We start from the raw sequence: 19,939 nt of genomic DNA on the forward strand, positions 1-19,939 counted from the left end.
ATTAAGGCAGTCTCTTCTACGAGTTCTGCAGGCTCAGCCAGTCTGAACTGGTGTTAATAACTCAGTTACTATTACTCACTTACAATATTGCCCCGCTTTCTCAAAAAGGAGGAATATTTTTTTGTGGAATCAGATAGGAGTTCAATTATAAACGATAAGAAATGAACAAGATGCAGATTACTTGTATTTAATGGTGTTTTTAATTCGTTAAGATTTCTATTTTTCCAATCTGTGTACTTCCTGCAACAAAATAAAGCGGGAAATCCACCGTTTTCTCAGCAAAGTTTTACAGTTGCACAGTATGGTGATAATGGTGTTGTTTATTGTTCCATTAACTTAAAGTGAGGGGCAAGTACATAAGTTGGCCTTAAATCAACAATATTTGTCAGTAAATGTACTAGTGAATGGATTTTTAATAACATGCAGTGGTTAAGTCAGCCCTTTTCCATATCCAGTGGCGCCATACCCATACGTAATCCAGACCGCAGAGTTTGGCGTAAGCGTATACTCAATACTGTTTTGTATAAGTTTCAGTGCAGCACTTATACGGTGCGGTATTTTGCACTTATTAACTTAGACTAAATAGTACTTCTGTTCACTCCAATGTTAATTGATTTAAAAATTGAATTAGCCAATCTGTGTATATTACCATGTACAGTGTTTTTTTAAGGTGTTTTGGGGGACCGAAACGGTCCCCCAAATTTCTCCAGCGGTTTCCCAAAATTTAGACTTGCAAATATGGCTATTTTTTGGTATTTAAATGAAACACTTGCGGTCTCTTAAAACTACTTAGCGGTCACCCAAACCAAACCTTAAAAAAAACCTGACCATGTAATTGCGCACGGCACTTGTCATGTCAAGTCTGACAGTATTTGTATTATTATGTTTGATAAAATACTAGAAATACAGCTTTGCCTAGCAGGTTTGGCACTTCAGTATGTGTCATACTCATAGCATACATTGATACATGACCTTATTGATAAAAATTATTATTATAGATTGATGTAAACTTCTTTGTTTATTATGAGACACTACTGATGAACAGTGCCCTATATTTATTCAAGAAATATTATCTTGATGCCATATATGAAAGACATGGAAGTAAGTACCAAACAAAATATAACGCCTGACACAAGAACAGTGGAAGCTTTTTTAGAACAACTGAATAATGAAGACTACTTATCTAAAAATCGTCAACAGTGTCTGAACTCATTAAAATCATTCAAGTAGGTTCTGTATTTGGGTTGTTAGTGGGGCCTCTGTGTTTATGTATTTGATTGCTTAAATGTTTTATGTTTTATTTTTTAATCAAATCGTTAATTTAATCATTGTTACCAATTATTTTGTTAGCCTTCTTGATTGCATGGTTTATTTCTTGGTTCAGGCCTTGACTATTCTCATTAATGTACTAAATGCATTTTACCAATAGTTTTGTTGTGTTTTCAATTTAACATTATGTTATTAACGTCTGCTTGGTAATCAAAAACATATAAAACGTCAACTGTGCAAAAGTCCACTGTTCAAAGTTAGTGTGTGTTGCACTAAACTTCCAATGTCATCTGCGTTGGTTTCTGCTGAAAACATTCCAAGGTAGTTTTTGGATCATTTTCAATTAGCTTCTAAGCGGTAGTCATAGGCACCAAAGTTAGAAAATAGCAAAACATTTTTTTGGGATTTCCCTTGAATGTTAATTTTCTTTTCTTATAATTGTTGCAGGCTAAATAGTATGATATGCTATAGATGTAAACCTCATTTTCTGAGTTTTAACTGGTCTACTGGTAATAACAGATTCAACACTTCACTGGCCTAAATGATAACATTTCATTATTCCCCTATGTTTTTGAAAATTGTTTGCTCTTTGCAGATACTAAGCTTAGTTTGTTTGCATCGAACATTTTCACGAAAATATTCTTGCATGATTTTGATATTTTTGTTAGCCTATAAGTTAGAGCCAAAATTTAGTTGTTTTATGCAGTATAGTGGAGTTCAACTGGGAGTGTTTTAGTGAATACTCTTGTACATTGCTCACAAATGATTAGGTAATTTATTCACATAGCAGCTATTGTTCTGGTAATTTCTTCATGCTGTGTGCATAGCTTGGTGTGACAAAGATCAAGCCTATGAACTATGGCATTATCCAGACATCAGAAGCATCAGCAACCTCATTTTGTGGTGAAGGCTGATTATTATCAAAAAAGCAATGGGTGCCCAGTGGGCAACCATTCCGGTGAATTTTGAATGCCCAATACGAAATGGTTGGTTGGTTGGTTGCCATGGCATGGGACACCAGTTAAAATCCGACCCTACAATATTTGAGAATCTATTACATCTGTAACATTCTGATGTGAGCTACCATTTCTTTCATCATCTGCACATTTTGGAATAATATCAACTGCGCTTGCGATGCTAAATTACGTTAATCATTTATTGTGAACATTCTGGTGCAAACAATATTACCAGTGTAAATAAATGCAGAGCTTGTTAAAGAAGTGGCGTTTGTCTAGACTGTAGAATGCCGTTAAATAATTGTAATTGTGCCAAGAAAGAAACAATAGCTTGGCATTAAGATTTTGCCAAGGAGAACGATAATTGACATTGGTGTAACAATCGTGAAATGAGTTAAAATGTTTGTTGCTCTATTAAATCAATAAATGTTAATGCTTCTAACAAAGCTGTAGTACAGCTTAATATTATGCTTGGTATGAAAGAAAAACAAGACGCCATTAAAGATTTGCAATACAGTTCAAGAAAGCTATCTAGATGGGCCTATATCACTTGCATACTCTTCGCAATAATAGCCAGTAAGGATGTAAAGAGAAATTAGAAAGATGGTGAAACATTACAAGTCTGTTGAAATTAAGATATATTAACACAAAATATTGCAAGGATATGTAAATTAGAATTTCCATATTCTTGCAAAACAATATGCTGGTTGATTTTCTTGTATTTTTTTCTGTGATGCTTGTCTAATACTCTATATTATGTTTGGATAATAAAATATCATAGTGTGAAAGTATTTCATTGTAATGCTGCTATGTCTAAGTTTATTTGAATATTTTTAGGAGATATGCACTGCAAGTTGGTCTCTCACCACAACAGCTTTTGGTAACATGCAAACTTTCGGCAAGTAGAAAAATTGGTAAGGAAAACTGTTATTTAAGTCTGGCACATGCCGTATTATTTACGAGAAATTGAGTATTATTTGGTAAATTGATATTATATATATGCATATATATATAATATATCTCTGCAAATTCAAGTAAATTAATGAATATACCAAATTGCTGTTAACAGTACTTTACAACAGCAGCAGGAATATTCGTAACATTATTTTATTTATAAACGAAAGACTGACATGCCTCGGACATGTTAAGTCAGGATTGAAAAAAGAATGCATTGTGCAAGAAGTGGGTTTTCAATGCTCATGGACTGTATTTTCCAAATTTGTTTTGCTGCTACTTTTCAAAATTACCTGGATGATATTTGGAAGTTTGTTAGAAATTTTCAAGTGTCCCTTCTCTGTTAAAAGGGGAGGTATTCCTAAAAAAGGCATAAGTTTTGAACTTGTTTGTTCTGATTTCAATGCCAAGATTTCAAAATATGGGAAATACCCTAATTTGCGACTTTAATTATAGCTTTGATGAAATAGCATAGGTATATGTAGCATCTATTTAAAAGCCGAATAAACAGGCCTACCCTCTTGGTCATAGACAATTTTATAAGACATGTACTATATATTGTTACGGTTATGGTGCACAGTACAGTGAGACCTCGTTAATCCGAATCCCAAACAACTGGAATCCCCGTTATAAATCCGACACAAAACTGCCGGGAACAGATTTCTTCCTATGCATTTTACCCCTTTAAACCGGAAATCTCGGTGTCCGACTCCGACACAAAAGTTTTGAAACAAATGTGCTAAACAAATAGCAATAAAATCCGATAAACTGGATTATTAAGAGTGAAGAGAAAATAATTCACGATTGTCCTAGATACAGTAGTTTGTTGACGAACACAATAGCCGATTATCTACGCATACTTTGAATTGGAGTGAGATGCCTAGTTGCCTACCGCTTTTTGAACACGATGCAAGATTTGAGCAACACAACACAAGCAACACATTGGCTAGGTTGATTGATTTTTTGCATTCCGATAATCCGAATACCTCGCTAAATCAACATTTTATGACGAAACAAAGTGGTCCAGATCAACGAGTTCTGACTGTATTTTATCAATTCTAGGACTCCTTGTTTCAACATAATCATCCAATGTTTACTTTTAATTTACTACTGTATTAAGTATCGCATTTCTTCGAATAGAAGTTGCGGCTGTTATTTTTTTATTTTTGCTCATTTTGCACGGCTTCTCCTAGTTTTTGATCAACCGATTAAAACTGTACCACAAAGAGTATCTACCGCAGAAGCTCATGTGTGTGAGTGACTTTTTATATACTAATACTTCAGCATCGTTCTATTCGTTGGCTTCTATTCAAGGGCGGCTTTTAATCAAGTAATTATGGTACATACGATGAGTTCTCAACATGATGTCAGAATGATAGCATTTGTATTTTCCTGGTGCAATATGTTGCTGCCAGAACAATACAGTTTTGCGAATAGCAGGTGGCGGATAACATGCGTTGTTGGTATCAGCATTCTGTTACTTTATAACATTGCATGCAGAAAGTGACAACAGGTTAAAAGAGGATCGTTGCAAGCACTATGAATTCGGTCAATGGCAAAGATAAAACAGTAGGTTGTTCATCCTACTTTTAATGTTTCATTTTTTTGCAAAGGAGTGCAACAGCATTCAATGAGTTAGATGTCATAAACATTACTTACTGACAATTTATGTCATACTTAACAACACACATAACGCGATTATTTTTATCAAAAAAGTCCAGTGTGTTTTATAGAGAGCGAAATGTTTTTTTCTGCAACTGTCCCTCAACATTTATACTTCTGCGATTACAGCAGGTAATAAGCGGTTAATCTTTGAAAGTTCCAGCCTCTTAAAATTTCTCAGCAGTCGCCAAAGTCAAACCTTTAAAAACTGAACTAGCCATGTGTTGGTAAAGATATCTGCAGGGAAAATAACATATTGTAAAGTTGTATTATTGGTAATTTTGATACTATAGCTTTTGCAAAAAAACTTTTCATTATGTCTGACTTTTTTTGTTAAGTCGTATGATGTTGTTCACAACAAAAGTGTGCTAAGTGCTTGATCTGCACATCGTGCAGCAAACAATTTAATGCAATATGCCAATTTTTAGACTGGCGTTTAAATACAACAGCCAAAAGATCGGTAATTATAGTCAAATAGTTTTTTGAAATCCAGGTTGCATCCTTTTTATAAGTGTATTGCAACCACACAGTTTAACAGCTGAACGTAATTGAAGTTTACGAATTTTTCCTTGCAAATTAAAAAATGCTATTGACCAACTTTTAACATTGATTTCATTGATTACCTATATTTGACATCTATGGTCTCCAGTATATAACTACGGTAACATTTTCTCTTGATTACAAGCAAAGTTATTTATAGATTTTTCAGGTTTAAAATACAACAGTTATATTGTTTTATGGCCGTGTGTGTCAGGTCTTGTTTCATAAAGTTTGATTGCTTTCCATTATCTCTTACCGCTGTTTTCACATTATGTTTAACACTAGAACTTCGGCAGTGTCGATTTCAACATTGTCTGATTTGCCGGCTGCTCACATCTATAGAATACTTTTTTACCACAAGTCTTTATTGATTTTTTTCAAATAAAGTTTATGGCATGTGAAACACGACATTTCGTGCAACTGAACTAGTGGTAAAATGCGAGTGTTGCCTGTGGTTTAGGCGTGGTTATTCAATACCAAATTTAACCGGTTTTATTGAATAGAAATATACAGTACAACAAAGTGTTATCGTGACAGGTCAAACTCAATTCACTGATGACATATTAAATTCACTTCACAAAAAAGCAAAAATTTAGAAGTCTTATTTATATCATGATCAGTGGTGGAAAAACTGATGCAGCTTCGCGTGATCAAGAACAGGTTTTACACACAATGACTTTGTAGTTGCCGCTTCCACATTTGCATTCCATGTGTGTCTTTGGCAAATTCTGCAAACAGTTTTTGTGGTGTTTACGCAGGCTTCTGCTGCGCATTTACGACGTTTAGGAGGAGGAAGCTCACTGAATGGAAATGCTGGCTCGGTGGGAGTTTTCGCTGCGATGAAATTCTTTCTCAGGCATTCAATCATGTTTAAAATAAAATTACGTCTACTTATGTTTTGCCCGGAGGATTTTATGAAGAGAGTTCAAAACTGCTATGTCCAAAATATCTTTCCAAATGGCAAGTGGCCACCTACGGTTAACAGTGTGAGTTGAGTACTGCCTTATTATCTGATCTACTACATCAACTCCGAATTTGTTCTTGTTATAGAAGTGAATAATAAGAGGCTTTTCTTGTTGGTTTGATCAGTGCTGGGATAGTTGTGTATTGTTGAAATCAAACTTACACTCCATTCTTTCTTGCTGTAATAATTGACAAACATCAAGTCATATTCATCACTGAAGTAGAACTTGCTGCTGTTTACTTCACGGTCGCTAATAAACTTGTTGATTTCAAAGAAACTGTCTCTCAGCATGGTTTCGTGGAATATGCTTGGTCCACATGTTTTATTCCACAGGAAATATGCAGAGTGGTTTTTTCCATAAATTCCTCTGGCGTACTGAAGTGCAATGAAAGCCTCTGGCATTGTAAGGCTAAAACTGGGATTGTTTTATTTGCTTTTCGGTTGGTGTGCATAATAATGAATTTCAGCATGTTATTATCAACGAAGACCTTCCAACACTCGTATGAGTTAACACCTGCTCTTTTTCTTTTGAGGGACTAACCCAAGCGACTGACTGGGATAGCTGTCGTGCATCTGAAAGACCAATGTCGAATTCGACACCTTTGGAGTTCTAGGTACAACTCAAAAGAAACTTTGCTACGTAAATTTTATATTCTAATTATTGAGCTGAAAGTAAACTGAACAGAAATTTGTTCGACAGCGTAAAATCTGAGAATTGTGAGCAAACAGTAACTGTTAAAAATTGCGTATTGAACTTATAAAAATGTCGAAATCGACATTGCAGGAGTTGTAGTGTTAAAATTGAGATAAAATCATATGTACCTTAGAGTTGTACAGTTGTTTCTTAAATTAGCGGAATCTTCAATTTGTATGAAGACCTGCCCTGGAATTTGCAAAGTTAGGCGCATATGGATACGACCATCTTCTGACCATCAGGAAACCTGCATTGATCTATTCTTTGTTACCACATCTTTGAAATTTCAAACACTGCATGTCATTTAAATCGTTCAAATATTTGATTTCAAAATTGTTCTAAGTATGAGACATTTTTAGTCACTTCTGTGTCATTATTTAAAGAAGAAACTGGATTCTGGCCGGGTTTAACTCAAAATGCATTGGAACGCATTGACCTATTTTATACATCATACCGAACTTTTTCATTTCATTTTTTGTTAAAGAATTGCTCATGGTTTTTTGCTTGCAGTATAATTCTGTTTTTCTTAGGAATCCCATATATATAAGAAATTTTTATGTCCTTTAAGTACTTGCCATTGGGGATGCTAAATTTCTTTTCGTCTTAGCTTTTTTGTATTACCACAATTTTTGTCTTAAAATTATTTACATAATAAACATATACAACATTAGTCTCTTTTTGCTATGTATGGTAGCTTCAGTGTGTTTTTGTTGTTGCTGAGCAGTATAGTTTCATTCGTGAATCATAGATTGTTGATCTTTCAGCCTCAAATGGAGTTTTTACTAATATTATGTTATGGTTTAGCAGTTAAGTGCGAAAGGTGGTAATACTTGAACCAAACATCAGCGTTACGAACATCTTTTCTCATAATCGCTGCCACATATTTTATGATTAGGGATCAATTTCCAAGTATGTTTTGCCAAACATTTTTGGTAATGTTTGATAAACCACTATATAGTACATATCATTGAAAAATTGTTTTGCCCAGTATACTGAGACAAGTATTTATTAATTTTAGGTGAATTTGTTTTTGGAATTACCCCTCACTTTAAATAACGTTAGTTACACAATGCATCCTTATCTAACTTCTTCTAAGAAATACATTTTGAGAGCTTCTATGATGTTTCAACTACTACTTTTTGTTAGCTCGGTAACAGAATGTTTGAATGTTGTGCTTGCAACCGGGTGTTGAACTTGTAGAAATTTGAAGTCCATCGGACTAGCCCAACTTCATTGCACTAGTCCAACACAAAATTTTACTCATAAACCAGTTATCCCTCAAACTCAAATGTAAAACCTAAATCAGCGATTCTGAAAATGTTGGACCCTCACAGGTCACCATCGATATAAAGGAAAAATAATATTTAGAAAGAATACAGTAAGGCAGTACCGTATTATACCAAAAAATGGCGCAACTACCACTTAACAGTAATTTCTCAAAACTTCCTGCTATCGTTGAGCACCAGCCAACTTCATTTGACCCCCCATTTATGTAAAATGCTGTTGCTGCAAATCCAGCCTGTATATTAATTACCAATTGCAATTTTGATGCCACAATTGAGTTGTTACATTTGAATAAAAAGATGCATAACAATACTATCGTGGTATTTTCTCCAAACCAGTAGAAGAAATCAGTCTATGTGAAAAAAGATTATTTTGTAGGACTTTGTATGTGTACTTAAAATGGCCCCCAGATTGGGAACCACTGCTTTAAACAGAATTGTAAAAGTTTGTAATAAGAATTCTATTAAAATAATAAACCAAAACTAAATTGTACTTGGACTTATCTGTAAAAACTGTCAGCCCAAGTTAACAGTTCTAAATTCGGGTTATAGGTACATTCTAAAAAATTGAGAAAACCAAATAAAGAGAGTGTGCAACTATTGGGACTTGCATAAAGAGCTCAGTAACCAGGGTTTGAGCAGTTCTCCAAGTAGAACTTTCCTCAGTGTGAGGATAAAGGTTATGATTCATTCTTGCAAAGGTTTTTATTAATTTTAATAAAGTGTTGTGTGAAACCCATTCAAAACATTAACTTGCCAGATTGTATAATAATTAACAGTGAAACTGTAAAAAGCTTATGTAATCAAATAAGCATATATGTATATTTTGCGGAATGTTGAATAATTGAATTAAATTTCAGACAGTCAGAGCATTTCTTAACATTGCCTTCCTTGTAGATGGCAATAAATCAAAACTTTTCAATCCCCCCCACCCCCCCACCCCGGGTAGCAAACGAGTATTCTTATGACAAAAAAATAAACCATGTTATGGTGAGAGTTAAACGACGAAAATGAATGCAGGCTGCACATTATTTTTCACTTGTAATTTCTTGTAGATGTACACATGTGCTATAGTGTATAAATGCAAAGTAAGAACATCTCACATCACCCTAGTTTTAAAACAACTGAATTAGAGTCAAGATTAATAAAATTTAATCACCATGCAGTCTGCCTGCAAAACAGTCATGCAATTAATCATACAATATCTTAGTTTTACGAAGTCTAAATTTTTTATTCTTTGATATAGGTTTAGCTGTCAGAACTCAGCTGGTTTCTTGCTTGATCCCCAGAGAAAACGTACCTGAAGACATAGCATGCCTGATTATTTCTAAGATCTGTGAAGATCTTAAAGATGTTAAAGTAGGTGTTTTCTGCATTATAATAATTAACAATATCACCATAGGCTTCAAGTTTTGAAATTTTATGAGTCTGCCAAAGACAGTCTGCGCTGAATTTCACTTGAAGTTTTATGCAAATAATTTTCAGTTTAAATTCAAGTTTAGTTATAATTTTCCCTCGGACAAACATGACATTTGATAGCGAATTTGACCTATATATGTATTTTAGTATTATGTTGAGCACATGTTTATTACAGAGATGGTTTGGTGACACTTAATCACGCGCCACTTAATCACCGACACATAATCACTTGGACATTTAATCACATGACACATAATCACTTGGACATTTAATCACGTGACACATAATCACTTGGACATTTAATCAAGCGACACTTAATCACTTGGACAGTTAATCACGTGACATTTAATCACACATTTACAGTATTGAAAATTGCAAGTCTACACATGGGAAATGTGAGCAACTGCACGAAGATAAACTAAAATTTCACTTGACAGATAACGGTCAACTGTGTTTTGCATGCGCAACGTAATGCAACGTGCAACGTTTCTGCAAGGAATTGCTGGTACTCAACCTTCTATTCCAAAGCGGTACAAGGCACTGAAACTGCGCGTGCAAAACACAGTTGACCGTTATCTGTCAAGTGAAATTTTAGTTTATCTTCGTGCAGTTGCTCACATTTCCCATGTGTAGACTTGCAATTTTCGATACTGTAAATGTGTGATTAAATGTTGCGTGATTAACTGTCCAAGTGATTATGTGTCGCGTGATTTAATGTCCAAGTGATTATGTATCGCGTGATTAAATGTCCAAGTGATTATGTGTCGCGAGATTAAATGTCCAAGTGATTATGTGTCAGCCATTAAGTGTCACGTGATTATGTGCCTGTACACCACAGAGATAGACTAAGATTTTGAAAAGTATGTTAGTTACATTTTAAAAACTTTGTTTTGTTTGTTTACAGATCAAGTGTCTTCTGTTACGGTGGCTGATCATAGTTTACGATTTGCTCACATCAAAAACAAAGCTCCATTGCTTATATGGAATTTTGTTTCATTACATTGGAAGTGACATTTTGTGTCCTTCCATTTGCCAACTTCTGTTTCTACTCACACGAAAGAATGAAGGTATAAACAAACAGTAAATTAAATAGATAAACATTTAATTTCTATATTATGCCAGGAGCAGCAAAACTGTGGTTGTACAAAGCCAATTACAAGAGGCTATCTAAGAAACTTACTAGAACAATTTTTAAAAGTGTAATACTCATTTTATTTCAATACAAACTACAAATATTGGTTCACTTTCTTCAAAATTTTAGTGTGTTTACTACTTCACGTGATAAACCCATTGCTATGTCACAACTATCAAGCATGTGAAAATGTTGCAGCAATGTTGCCAGGCGCCAACGCCACATTATCTTTAAAAATAGTATCAGTAGCAGTAGTTAAACCTTCAGGTGTTACTTACGTTAAAGTACATTCAAAAGGTTGGTTTAATTGGTAATTCGCTTACTTCATTAGAATACTAGACTAGCGTATGTTTTCTAGCGTTTTGTTTTAATACATTAGAATATCAGTGCAGTTACTTTTAAACTAGTAGGTCATGCAGTCACATTTAACGTGGAAAACAGCTTTGATAGTAAGATGTTTAGTTGACTGCCTTTTAAAAAATGAGTGAATTCTTGTTTAATTCAGACAGAATTTTAGCTGCCAAATCCCTTGTTAGAATACACAAATCAATTGCTTTAGGTAGACTATAATGAAAGCCCACAATAAATGTTGCACCATTAGTCTTGCCACATTTCAATAAATAGTTATTTTAAGCTTATTGCTTTTTGTGGGTTTTATGGTTCACTTATATTTGAGATTTACCAATTGCAGGTCTAACATAATGTAATTTTGCCCACTCCTGTCTAGGCCTATTTAGTTTGCATAACTAACTGTAACATTTGTAAACTGCTTTTTCTTTATTAGTTACTCACTACCGAATATCTAAACTATTGGAACTGCAGAAGAGAGTTGGAAATGTTCCTCATATTTGTGGCTTGCTATCTGTATATAGGTAAAGAAGATATTTGATTTTTGGCCTACTTCTGTCAGTTTGTGCAATTCAGGTATTCCAATGATTTTCATGCATGATTGCCCAACTTAATCATAGTGTTTTATTCAGGATGTATCAGCCCTCATTAATCTCCATGAGTGGTAACTTTAAAACATTCTTTAAGAAGCAGGATAGAGCATGGGAACAAAGTATACTTCGCATGCAGCAGAGACATGGAATTAATATGTTTTCTGAAGGCATCAATCCTATGATCGTAAGTAGTGAGCTGATCGGAATTATACAAAATGTGATCAACTAATCACTGTTAACAGAAAACAATTTTCTCAGAGAGTGATTTTGTGCTGAGTATTTCAGTACTTCTGTTTTGCAATTTTACAAGTACCAACACCATATTTTGCAAGTTAAAATTGTTTTCATGAAAAATCAGCTTATGGTTATAAATAAAGTTTAGTTCATTTATGAACAAGCTAAATGTCATGGCCTAAATGGAAGAGATGTGATGTTATATCTCTTTCTAAACAATCTTCATATGGGCATGCATGTAAGTGAACTCGGCCCTAAAACTGTTTTAACCGACAGACCCCCAAGTGCCCAGGTAAGAGATGGAGATTACGAAGATTTGATATGACTTTTAAACACATTTGTTTTATTGGAAGTCCAAAGCAAGCAGGCAACGTGATTTTCCTCCAATTTATCACAATCTCCATCGTACATGTCAAAATAATTATTCGATTTTCAATAAATTTTTGGTGATAAGTACAAATACTTAAGTACCGGTATTGAAAGTTTTTTTAAAATTTTTTCATTAGTTTTTTGAGTAAGCTTTGGTCTTTGATAAAAGAAACATTTTATTCTCTTTTAGTTGATATCTTTGCTAATTCAAATGCTAAAAACCACTAACCATACGACACTCTAACTGTTCTAACCACTTTTTCATAAGAGTCCAACATTTTCATTAAAATTTTATGACTGGAATGTTTGGTTCATCCTTTTATTGGAAGAATAACTGACACTGGTAAACGATAAATGATTTACACTTTTATTTATTCCTACTTTGCACACAATGCAACCAGTGAATATATCTTAAAGTCCACTGGTCTCAATTAGTAAAACCAAAATAGATAATGCAGAATGATAGATTTTTGTAATTCAATGTATAATGAGTAATGACATTAACATTCAGAATGTTTATTGTAGTTTTAATTATAGCTTACTATATGTTTATTTCTATTTTCAAATCTGTTAATTTGTTTTTAGCCCATGCCAAAAGTAGAGAGAAAACTAATGCATCAGCCACTTGTTACAATGGCACATAATGATACTCAGAATATGCAGCCATTGGCTGACCATTTGCTGGGGAAAGTACCCATCTACCAAATCACATCTTTCCAGGAAGTTGGTTTTTAATTTTTTATATGAAGTTTTTGGATTATTGACTTTTATGTACCAAGTTAACCAGCTCTTAAATTTATTTTCCTCTTGATCACAGTTGTTGGATCATTTTGGGCAACTTGATTTAGATTGTCAAGCATTTACTTTGTTGAGTTCAACCACATTCCGACATCTTGTAGCAATCGCCTGTGATCGAACTATGCCATTGAGACTTAGCTTTTGGCTTCATCACTGCCTAAATGAAGGTATTCAGTTTTGTTCCTCACCACACACTTTCGGTAAATATCGTGTCGAATGTGTGTCATTTAAAAAAAATGTTTCTCTTAAATAGAGCTGATGCTCACTGGTGGTGAATCAAAGAGGGGAATCGAATTGTTGCATATAATTCTACAGCTCAGTGACCTAATTCAGGAATGTTTACCCGTTTGCGAAGCATTTTTATTCCGGTATGGTCTGAGCATAGAGATTGCATTGCTGTCTTAACTAGCAGTTATGGTAATTTGCAATAATAATATATTTTTTTACAGATATTTATGTACATGGAATGGCAAAGATTATTGTTCTTACATTTTAAAACTTCTCACTAGAATTAGAATTTTTCCGTATTCAGGTAAAAAAACAATACCTTGTTATTGATACTGGTAAGCATTTATGTAAACAATTTTGAAATGTGGATTAATTATAATTAGTTACAAGGTTTTTACGTTATATCAATACTGTCGATTGTGTAAGTAAAACATGGAGTCATTTTCTTTACGTAGTTTACCATACATGCTAATCATAGATATACAGGGACATAAATCTACTGAACTTCACAAATTAACAGTTTTTTGTTTTGGACATTGGTATAATGCTGCCACAAAAACAAATCCTATTGTTCTTAAAGTGTCCATGCGATGAAGTTTTATTTATATCTATCTATTTTACAAGGTTTTTGAAAAAAGATACCATTTTTAAAAAATTTTTTTTGCTTTTACAAAGTTGTATTGGAAGCAAAATGCTTGTCAAACTTGGATGTGGTGATTTTAGTATGGCAAAATGTAATGCTGTTCCATTATGTCGTCATCAGCTACTACAATTTAATTACTTATTTATTAAATGTAGCCAAGCTTAATAGTTTTGTATGTGCGCATATTCCAATAAATTCAGTAACTGCATAGTATTTTAACCAGAATATTACTCACCCCTAACCAGTTACATAATATGCAACTTTTTGATATTTAAGCAAGTAGAGCTTGAGAACAAGGAAATTCTTTAATACTTTGAAAGAGGAATTTTTTTTTTTGATAACTAAAAGCACACATAGCTTTCAGATGTTGTAGAAATGACTTCCTTTAAGCATATAGGATTAAAATTACAAAGTACTGTTGCATGTCCCTGTATGGCTTAATGGTTATGCTCAAGTTTTAGTAATAATGCTGTGCATGATTGACCATAAAATGCATTCATACACTGATATACAAAGTATGTGTAATAAAAGTGAATGAAATGGCTATAACGTACCTGGTACAAAAATTATTATGCTTCACTTTAAATGTAATTACTTGATGTGATTTGCTATTTTGCTTATGTTTGAACAGTTCTTCACGACCTTGTTTTATCACCATTGCACAAACTTTTTGTATTCTCATCAAATGTATATTTGAAGGTAAGTAGATTGGTGTTTAGTCTACTGTTTTAATTTTTACGTTGATCTACTCTAGTGTGATTATGAATATTTACTCGTTCCTGTTGGGAAATTATTAGTATGCGGTAACATACCCATATCTATACCGGTTCCTTTGCTACGCTTCAAGCTTGCAAGCAATTTCACACACTCCTTGATTTTATCTTGTACGATGTTTCTGCCGAAATATTTACACGTTTTCACTAAACGCATCACGATTGATGTCTAATTCATGATGTACTTTCGTCGATATTACAAACTACTGTATTTTATTTCAAAAAGATGTTCCGGTTGATTTATCGAATAACACTATTTGGTATTAGACCAAGCTGTTTTGCACTACCTTCTTCCTTTCTAAGTTTAACGTATCAGTATTGCGTTAGTGCTTTCCGAGTATGCAGTATTTACGTTCATTTGTTTTTGGTCCTTGCACATTTAACTGGTTACAAGTACTCATACAAATTGTAAGTTGTACAAATAAATTGAAAAACCTCTTGCTAATGTAATAATTATTATCAGACATTTCAGAGTTATGTTTCAAGAAAAGATAAAGTGTAAAACAAAATGTGTATTTATGTGTTTCAGTGCTCCATCATCAACACCATGACAGAAATGTTATGCAATTACCTTTCACTGGAGACATCAAAGCATGAAGTCCTGTCGAAACTAAGTGCTCTTGATGCAAGCGACATTACTGAACAGTTTAGGTAAAATTATAGTTTGCACGGAAAAGTGCAAAGGGTTTGCTTGCTGAAATTATTTCCATTTTATTATCCAGACACACATTATATCCTCATAATGCCGACCAGTTAGACCCAGAAGTTATAATCCGAAAACTAATTGTTTTTGTGGGTGAATTGTGTGCTGAAGGATTGCGGTTGGAACCAAACAATTTGTTATTGATTCATTATGCTCTCCAGTTTCATCTTCAGGTTGGTGTTCAGAGGAATGTTGCTGCAAAATTTTAAGTTTAATAGATTTTTGTTGTTTTACATTTCTGGTGTGTTTGGAAGTGATTGGTGCCATCTTCCAATACGCTTTGGTTTAGACGTAATAAATTATTATTTTTGCTCTACTTTCCCACAAACCACCACGTTTCTTGATTATGTTAGGGGAACCCCAAACACATCACTGGTTACTCAATAAGTTCACTAGCAAGTTCTTCAGAGCCCATTCAGTCCCAATAATCTGATTAGACTGTTTTCCTCCACTGAGCGAGATAAAAACAAGCTGCTATATGCTACTGAGAGTACTGAGTGCAAAGTCGTGGCCATAGTCAGTAACAGTTTTATGTACAATTGATCATTTCTGTCTTCGAGCAAGCAAAGCATAATAATCAATTTATTCGTAATAAATTTGCTGTCAACTCTAATAGTAGCCGATTTTCCTCTTCATGTCATGTAACGGTTTACTTTTAAGTTCTAAAGAGCGTAATGTTTAAGTTAATCGTAAACTAACTACTCAGCGGTTGACAGCTTGGCTTGGTCAATGGCAATGTGTCAATAACGGACTGTACGGTCAGTCAAGCGTAGTTTATTGTTTCAAACAATCACATTGGTACGTCGTGAGAAGGTAAATGTGGAACAGCGTGCACTGTATAATTACGAATTAAATAGTAGCAATGTTAGAACAGAGCTGTATTTAATGGGTGCGCCAGGTCATAAAAATTTATGACACATTTGGTCCCATAACTGCATTCCACAATCTGGAAATCTTTTCATGAGGACTTAACCATTCCAGTCAAACAAGGTTTAAGAACGAGTTTGAGAACTGCTTTTCGTTTACTTCATTCATTCTGCGCAAATTAGCATTAATGCCCCATAAATCATCAGAAGTTGTTCATAATATAAATTGACAGTGTTGTGCAGTGTGCAGTGTTTTTCCAGGTTTGATACATGTAAATCCTGTTTAAGTTCAAGCCTAATTAATTTTTTCTTTTTATTCGAAAATAATCAACACTTTTAGCAGTTGTTTTAAATTGGCAATACCGCTTTACCTCTGTTAAGGTAATCAACCAAGGCCTAATAATTACGTCATACGTGTATGAAAAATAAATCATTTTATTTGTCAACAAAGACAATTTAGTTGAATTGATTGACCACAAAATTTCCATTTATTCCTAACTAAAGTCCATAAAAAATGCTAAATGACCTTTTAAACGCCAATTCAGCGGCTAGGCCGCTAGGGTGTGCCATTTTTCGAGAAATGCAATTCGCAATTAGGTTTGCATTTCTACATGATGAAATTGGAAACATTATATAAGTGCAAATTAAGGACTTATTTTGTGTACTTGAGTGTCAAATTAATATATGCCCGTTGTTAACAAAATGATTCGTCTAATCTTCTGTCAATGATATAGCCTTTTTAGTACATACAACACAGTATACTGGTTACTAACAGTACATTGATCCGAAATACAAGTAATCAACAATACACAATAATATCGCCATCAACCAGTTCTATTGCCGGTAAGCCTGTTTTAATATTCATCGTAAAAAAGTGTGTCGTAATACTGCTGTCCTAAGCCATATGCCCTGCTATGAGAGTTATTCGTCGGCCATTCTTAGGTTTAGAATTTTCGAATTAGGCCTATGCTTGAACCTGATCTAGATATAATTACAGTATACGTTTTTTCTATGGTCAATGAACTGACACAAGTCCCACTGGGTAATCACCACTGTATTGCGCAAACTTACCTTAGCGAGCCGAGTAACCAGTGACGTCACAGCAATCCGTGCTCAATATTTTTTTTGCGACAAGCAAAACACTAAACATCGTGACCAATGCTTTTTTAAACTGTAATCACTTCGTGAAAACAAAACCAGTTTATATGAAATTCGTTGCCTACGGTTATTTTAAGAATGCCGAAAAAATGCAAGTAGGCTAACTGTAAAGACACCCATGATTTTAAATGTGCTATCCCGCTGTTTCAACAAACTTTTGTCGGAACACAAAGTGTCCTCGTGTTTGAAAAGAAATTGAATAAAGCTGTAGGTTTTGTTTTTCGTCAAGAACTTTCTAAGAAGGCTGAATTTTTTAAACGTTTTGACATACTTACGCGGAATCTTTGCATGATTATTAAAATTTGACTTTTGTAAAGCATTGTTTGCAATTTAAAATTATTTTAACAAATTGAATTGATGTGTGGTGGGGAGGTAATTGGTATTCTTCACTTTCAAACTAAGAGTGCATTGTCCAACCTCCTAGTTAGCTATTCTCAAAATTTGCGATCCCTACTTAATTATAACGATGCGTACTTGCGTTATTATTAACTTTTAGGTCAGTTCGACTTTTGAAATCCATGCAAAACCAATTGTTGTGGCACCGACGCTTTCACTTGTGAGTGCAGCTCTATTTACATTAAGCAGTCCTTGCATCTCGGTTTTGTTGGAAATTTTATGCAAGTCAGTACTCTTTATGATGGGTTTTATCGCTTAAAATAGTTATGGTTAGTAATTGTGGTGTACATCTCAGCCACAGGATTGCTTTAACGAAGTTGAAGGAAGAAGGCTCTCTCACACTTGCATATCAGGAGGAAATAGATCTTTTAAATCAGTGAGTCATAAGCACCACACCTTTCAATACGATGTTTTAAGTTTGTGTTAACTAAACTTTCTCTGTGAAATTCCAGATATTTTGTTGATGTTTATGATTCAATTTGGCGTAGAAGAGCCTTTAAGTCTGGCAACGACAACAGTATTTTTTACAAAAATCTTGATTCAGGAGATATGGATGAAATGCTGAGTCACACTGCATTTTTATCCCGCAGGATGTTTTGTCTGGACAGGTGTAGTATGCATGGAGTTTAGGCTATGTCTTTATTTCTGTATAGTGTTGTACTCTTAACCATGTCAAGGTCGGACGATTCTCCGAAATACTCCTGGATGTACTCGGCTCGAAACAACAGACGCCTTGAATAGGCTTCATGTAATTATTAATTACACCTTTTAGTGCAATTGACGTCCACGGTTCTCTTGCGCTTCTCTCAATTCACACGTATTAGCACTTGGTTGATTTTCACTGCAATCTAAGAACAAAGTGTAGCATACTATGATACATTCATTTCGTACTGCGACGGACGATCCGAAATGGTTCATACCCAATTCTCTTTCATACTCCATTCCCAAGAAAAAATGTTAATAACGTAAATAAATATGACATAATGAAAGGGAATTTGGATTTGATAAAAATCTGTCAATAGATAGATCTGAATTGAATCAGGAGTTGTGCTGATTGAAGTAGACCACCACTCAATGTGGAAGGTAATAGTTAGTGGTTGTCATTAAAACTTGCGCGACTAGAATTATATTAAGTTGCAAAGAAATCTAATAAAACCGTTTTCTATTGTTCTTGTCGGTTTTAGGGTGATACACCCCAAAACTTTTACCCAACTGGAATCTATTTTCGTATAATGAACTTTGCTCGTTTATCAGAATATACTGTTTTCCAAATTTGTATATTAGGCATCCGGCGTTTGCGTTAACTACACGACAATACATTGAAACTTTTGACCTTCCACTGGAAAGCATATTTAACGCAAAGGTAGGTATATGCGTTGTGATTACTCAGTTTTCAGTTATGAGTGTTTACCAAATGCTTTATTTTTTAGTTTGTTTTGGAAGAAAACTACGCCGAGTTTTTGAAGAGCAGAGGCTTGCACAAGGTCTTAAACTTCATCATAGCATTGCGATCCCCATCAAACTAATTTTTAATTGATTGATTTAATTTAATTTTTTAATTTCATGCATTATCAGTTCTTATAACATTTTGTGAATAAAGTTCTTACTTGAATTTATTTTTTATCTTATATGCCATGAGTTCGTGAAATTCGAGTTTGAAGGGACCGATCGAACCGCTAGGCGCTCCACCTTAAAAATAAATATGTCAAAATAGGATGAGAGCTATTCAGATAACACTCTTCAAGGTCACAGCCTACCGTGAGCACCCACTAGCGGGTGTGGGGGCGTTGGGCGGTAGGCGTTTTTACATTCTTATTCCTTTTCGTTCATCGTGTGTGGCGACCCATTATCGGCTGTAACTTTTGCAATGTCAGGTGCTATGGATACTTATGTCATGTTATGCCTAGTGTTACAAAACAAAGAACACACGGTAATAAGCTCAGCTTCTTAAACGTTT

At 34.2% G+C, this 19,939-nt stretch overlaps 1 protein-coding gene across 1 annotated transcript; it reads left to right on the top strand.

Moving 5' to 3' along the window:
* The first annotated feature begins 937 nt into the window (after positions 1-937).
* LOC143450468 (centromere protein I-like) lies at positions 938-19,594 on the top strand. The gene is made up of 18 exons (XM_076951029.1): positions 938-1,226; positions 3,063-3,139; positions 9,569-9,681; positions 10,646-10,808; positions 11,658-11,745; positions 11,854-11,998; positions 13,003-13,140; positions 13,235-13,382; positions 13,469-13,583; positions 13,665-13,747; positions 14,718-14,785; positions 15,389-15,510; positions 15,582-15,735; positions 18,083-18,207; positions 18,278-18,358; positions 18,435-18,590; positions 19,267-19,345; positions 19,413-19,594. The coding sequence occupies exons 1-18, from the start codon at positions 1,078-1,080 to the stop codon at positions 19,506-19,508; spliced, it is 2,100 nt and encodes a 699-aa protein (XP_076807144.1). The 5' UTR covers positions 938-1,077; the 3' UTR covers positions 19,509-19,594.
* Positions 19,595-19,939: the final 345 nt, after the last annotated feature.

This window comes from Clavelina lepadiformis, chromosome 3 (assembly GCF_947623445.1).
Source record: "Clavelina lepadiformis chromosome 3, kaClaLepa1.1, whole genome shotgun sequence".
Classification (NCBI taxonomy): Eukaryota; Metazoa; Chordata; class Ascidiacea; order Aplousobranchia; family Clavelinidae; genus Clavelina; species Clavelina lepadiformis.

What these genes read in the sequence shown, in the direction of transcription:
- LOC143450468 (XM_076951029.1), top strand. Translation starts at nt 1,078, where the DNA reads ATGCCATATATGAAAGACATGGAAGTAAGTACCAAACAAAATATAACG. An exon ending in AAATCACATCTTTCCAGGAA is followed by an intron (nt 13,141 to 13,234) that starts GTTGGTTTTTAA and finishes TCTTGATCACAG; the next exon opens with TTGTTGGATCATTTTGGGCA. An exon ending in CTCTCCAGTTTCATCTTCAG is followed by an intron (nt 15,736 to 18,082) that starts GTTGGTGTTCAG and finishes ATTAACTTTTAG; the next exon opens with GTCAGTTCGACTTTTGAAAT.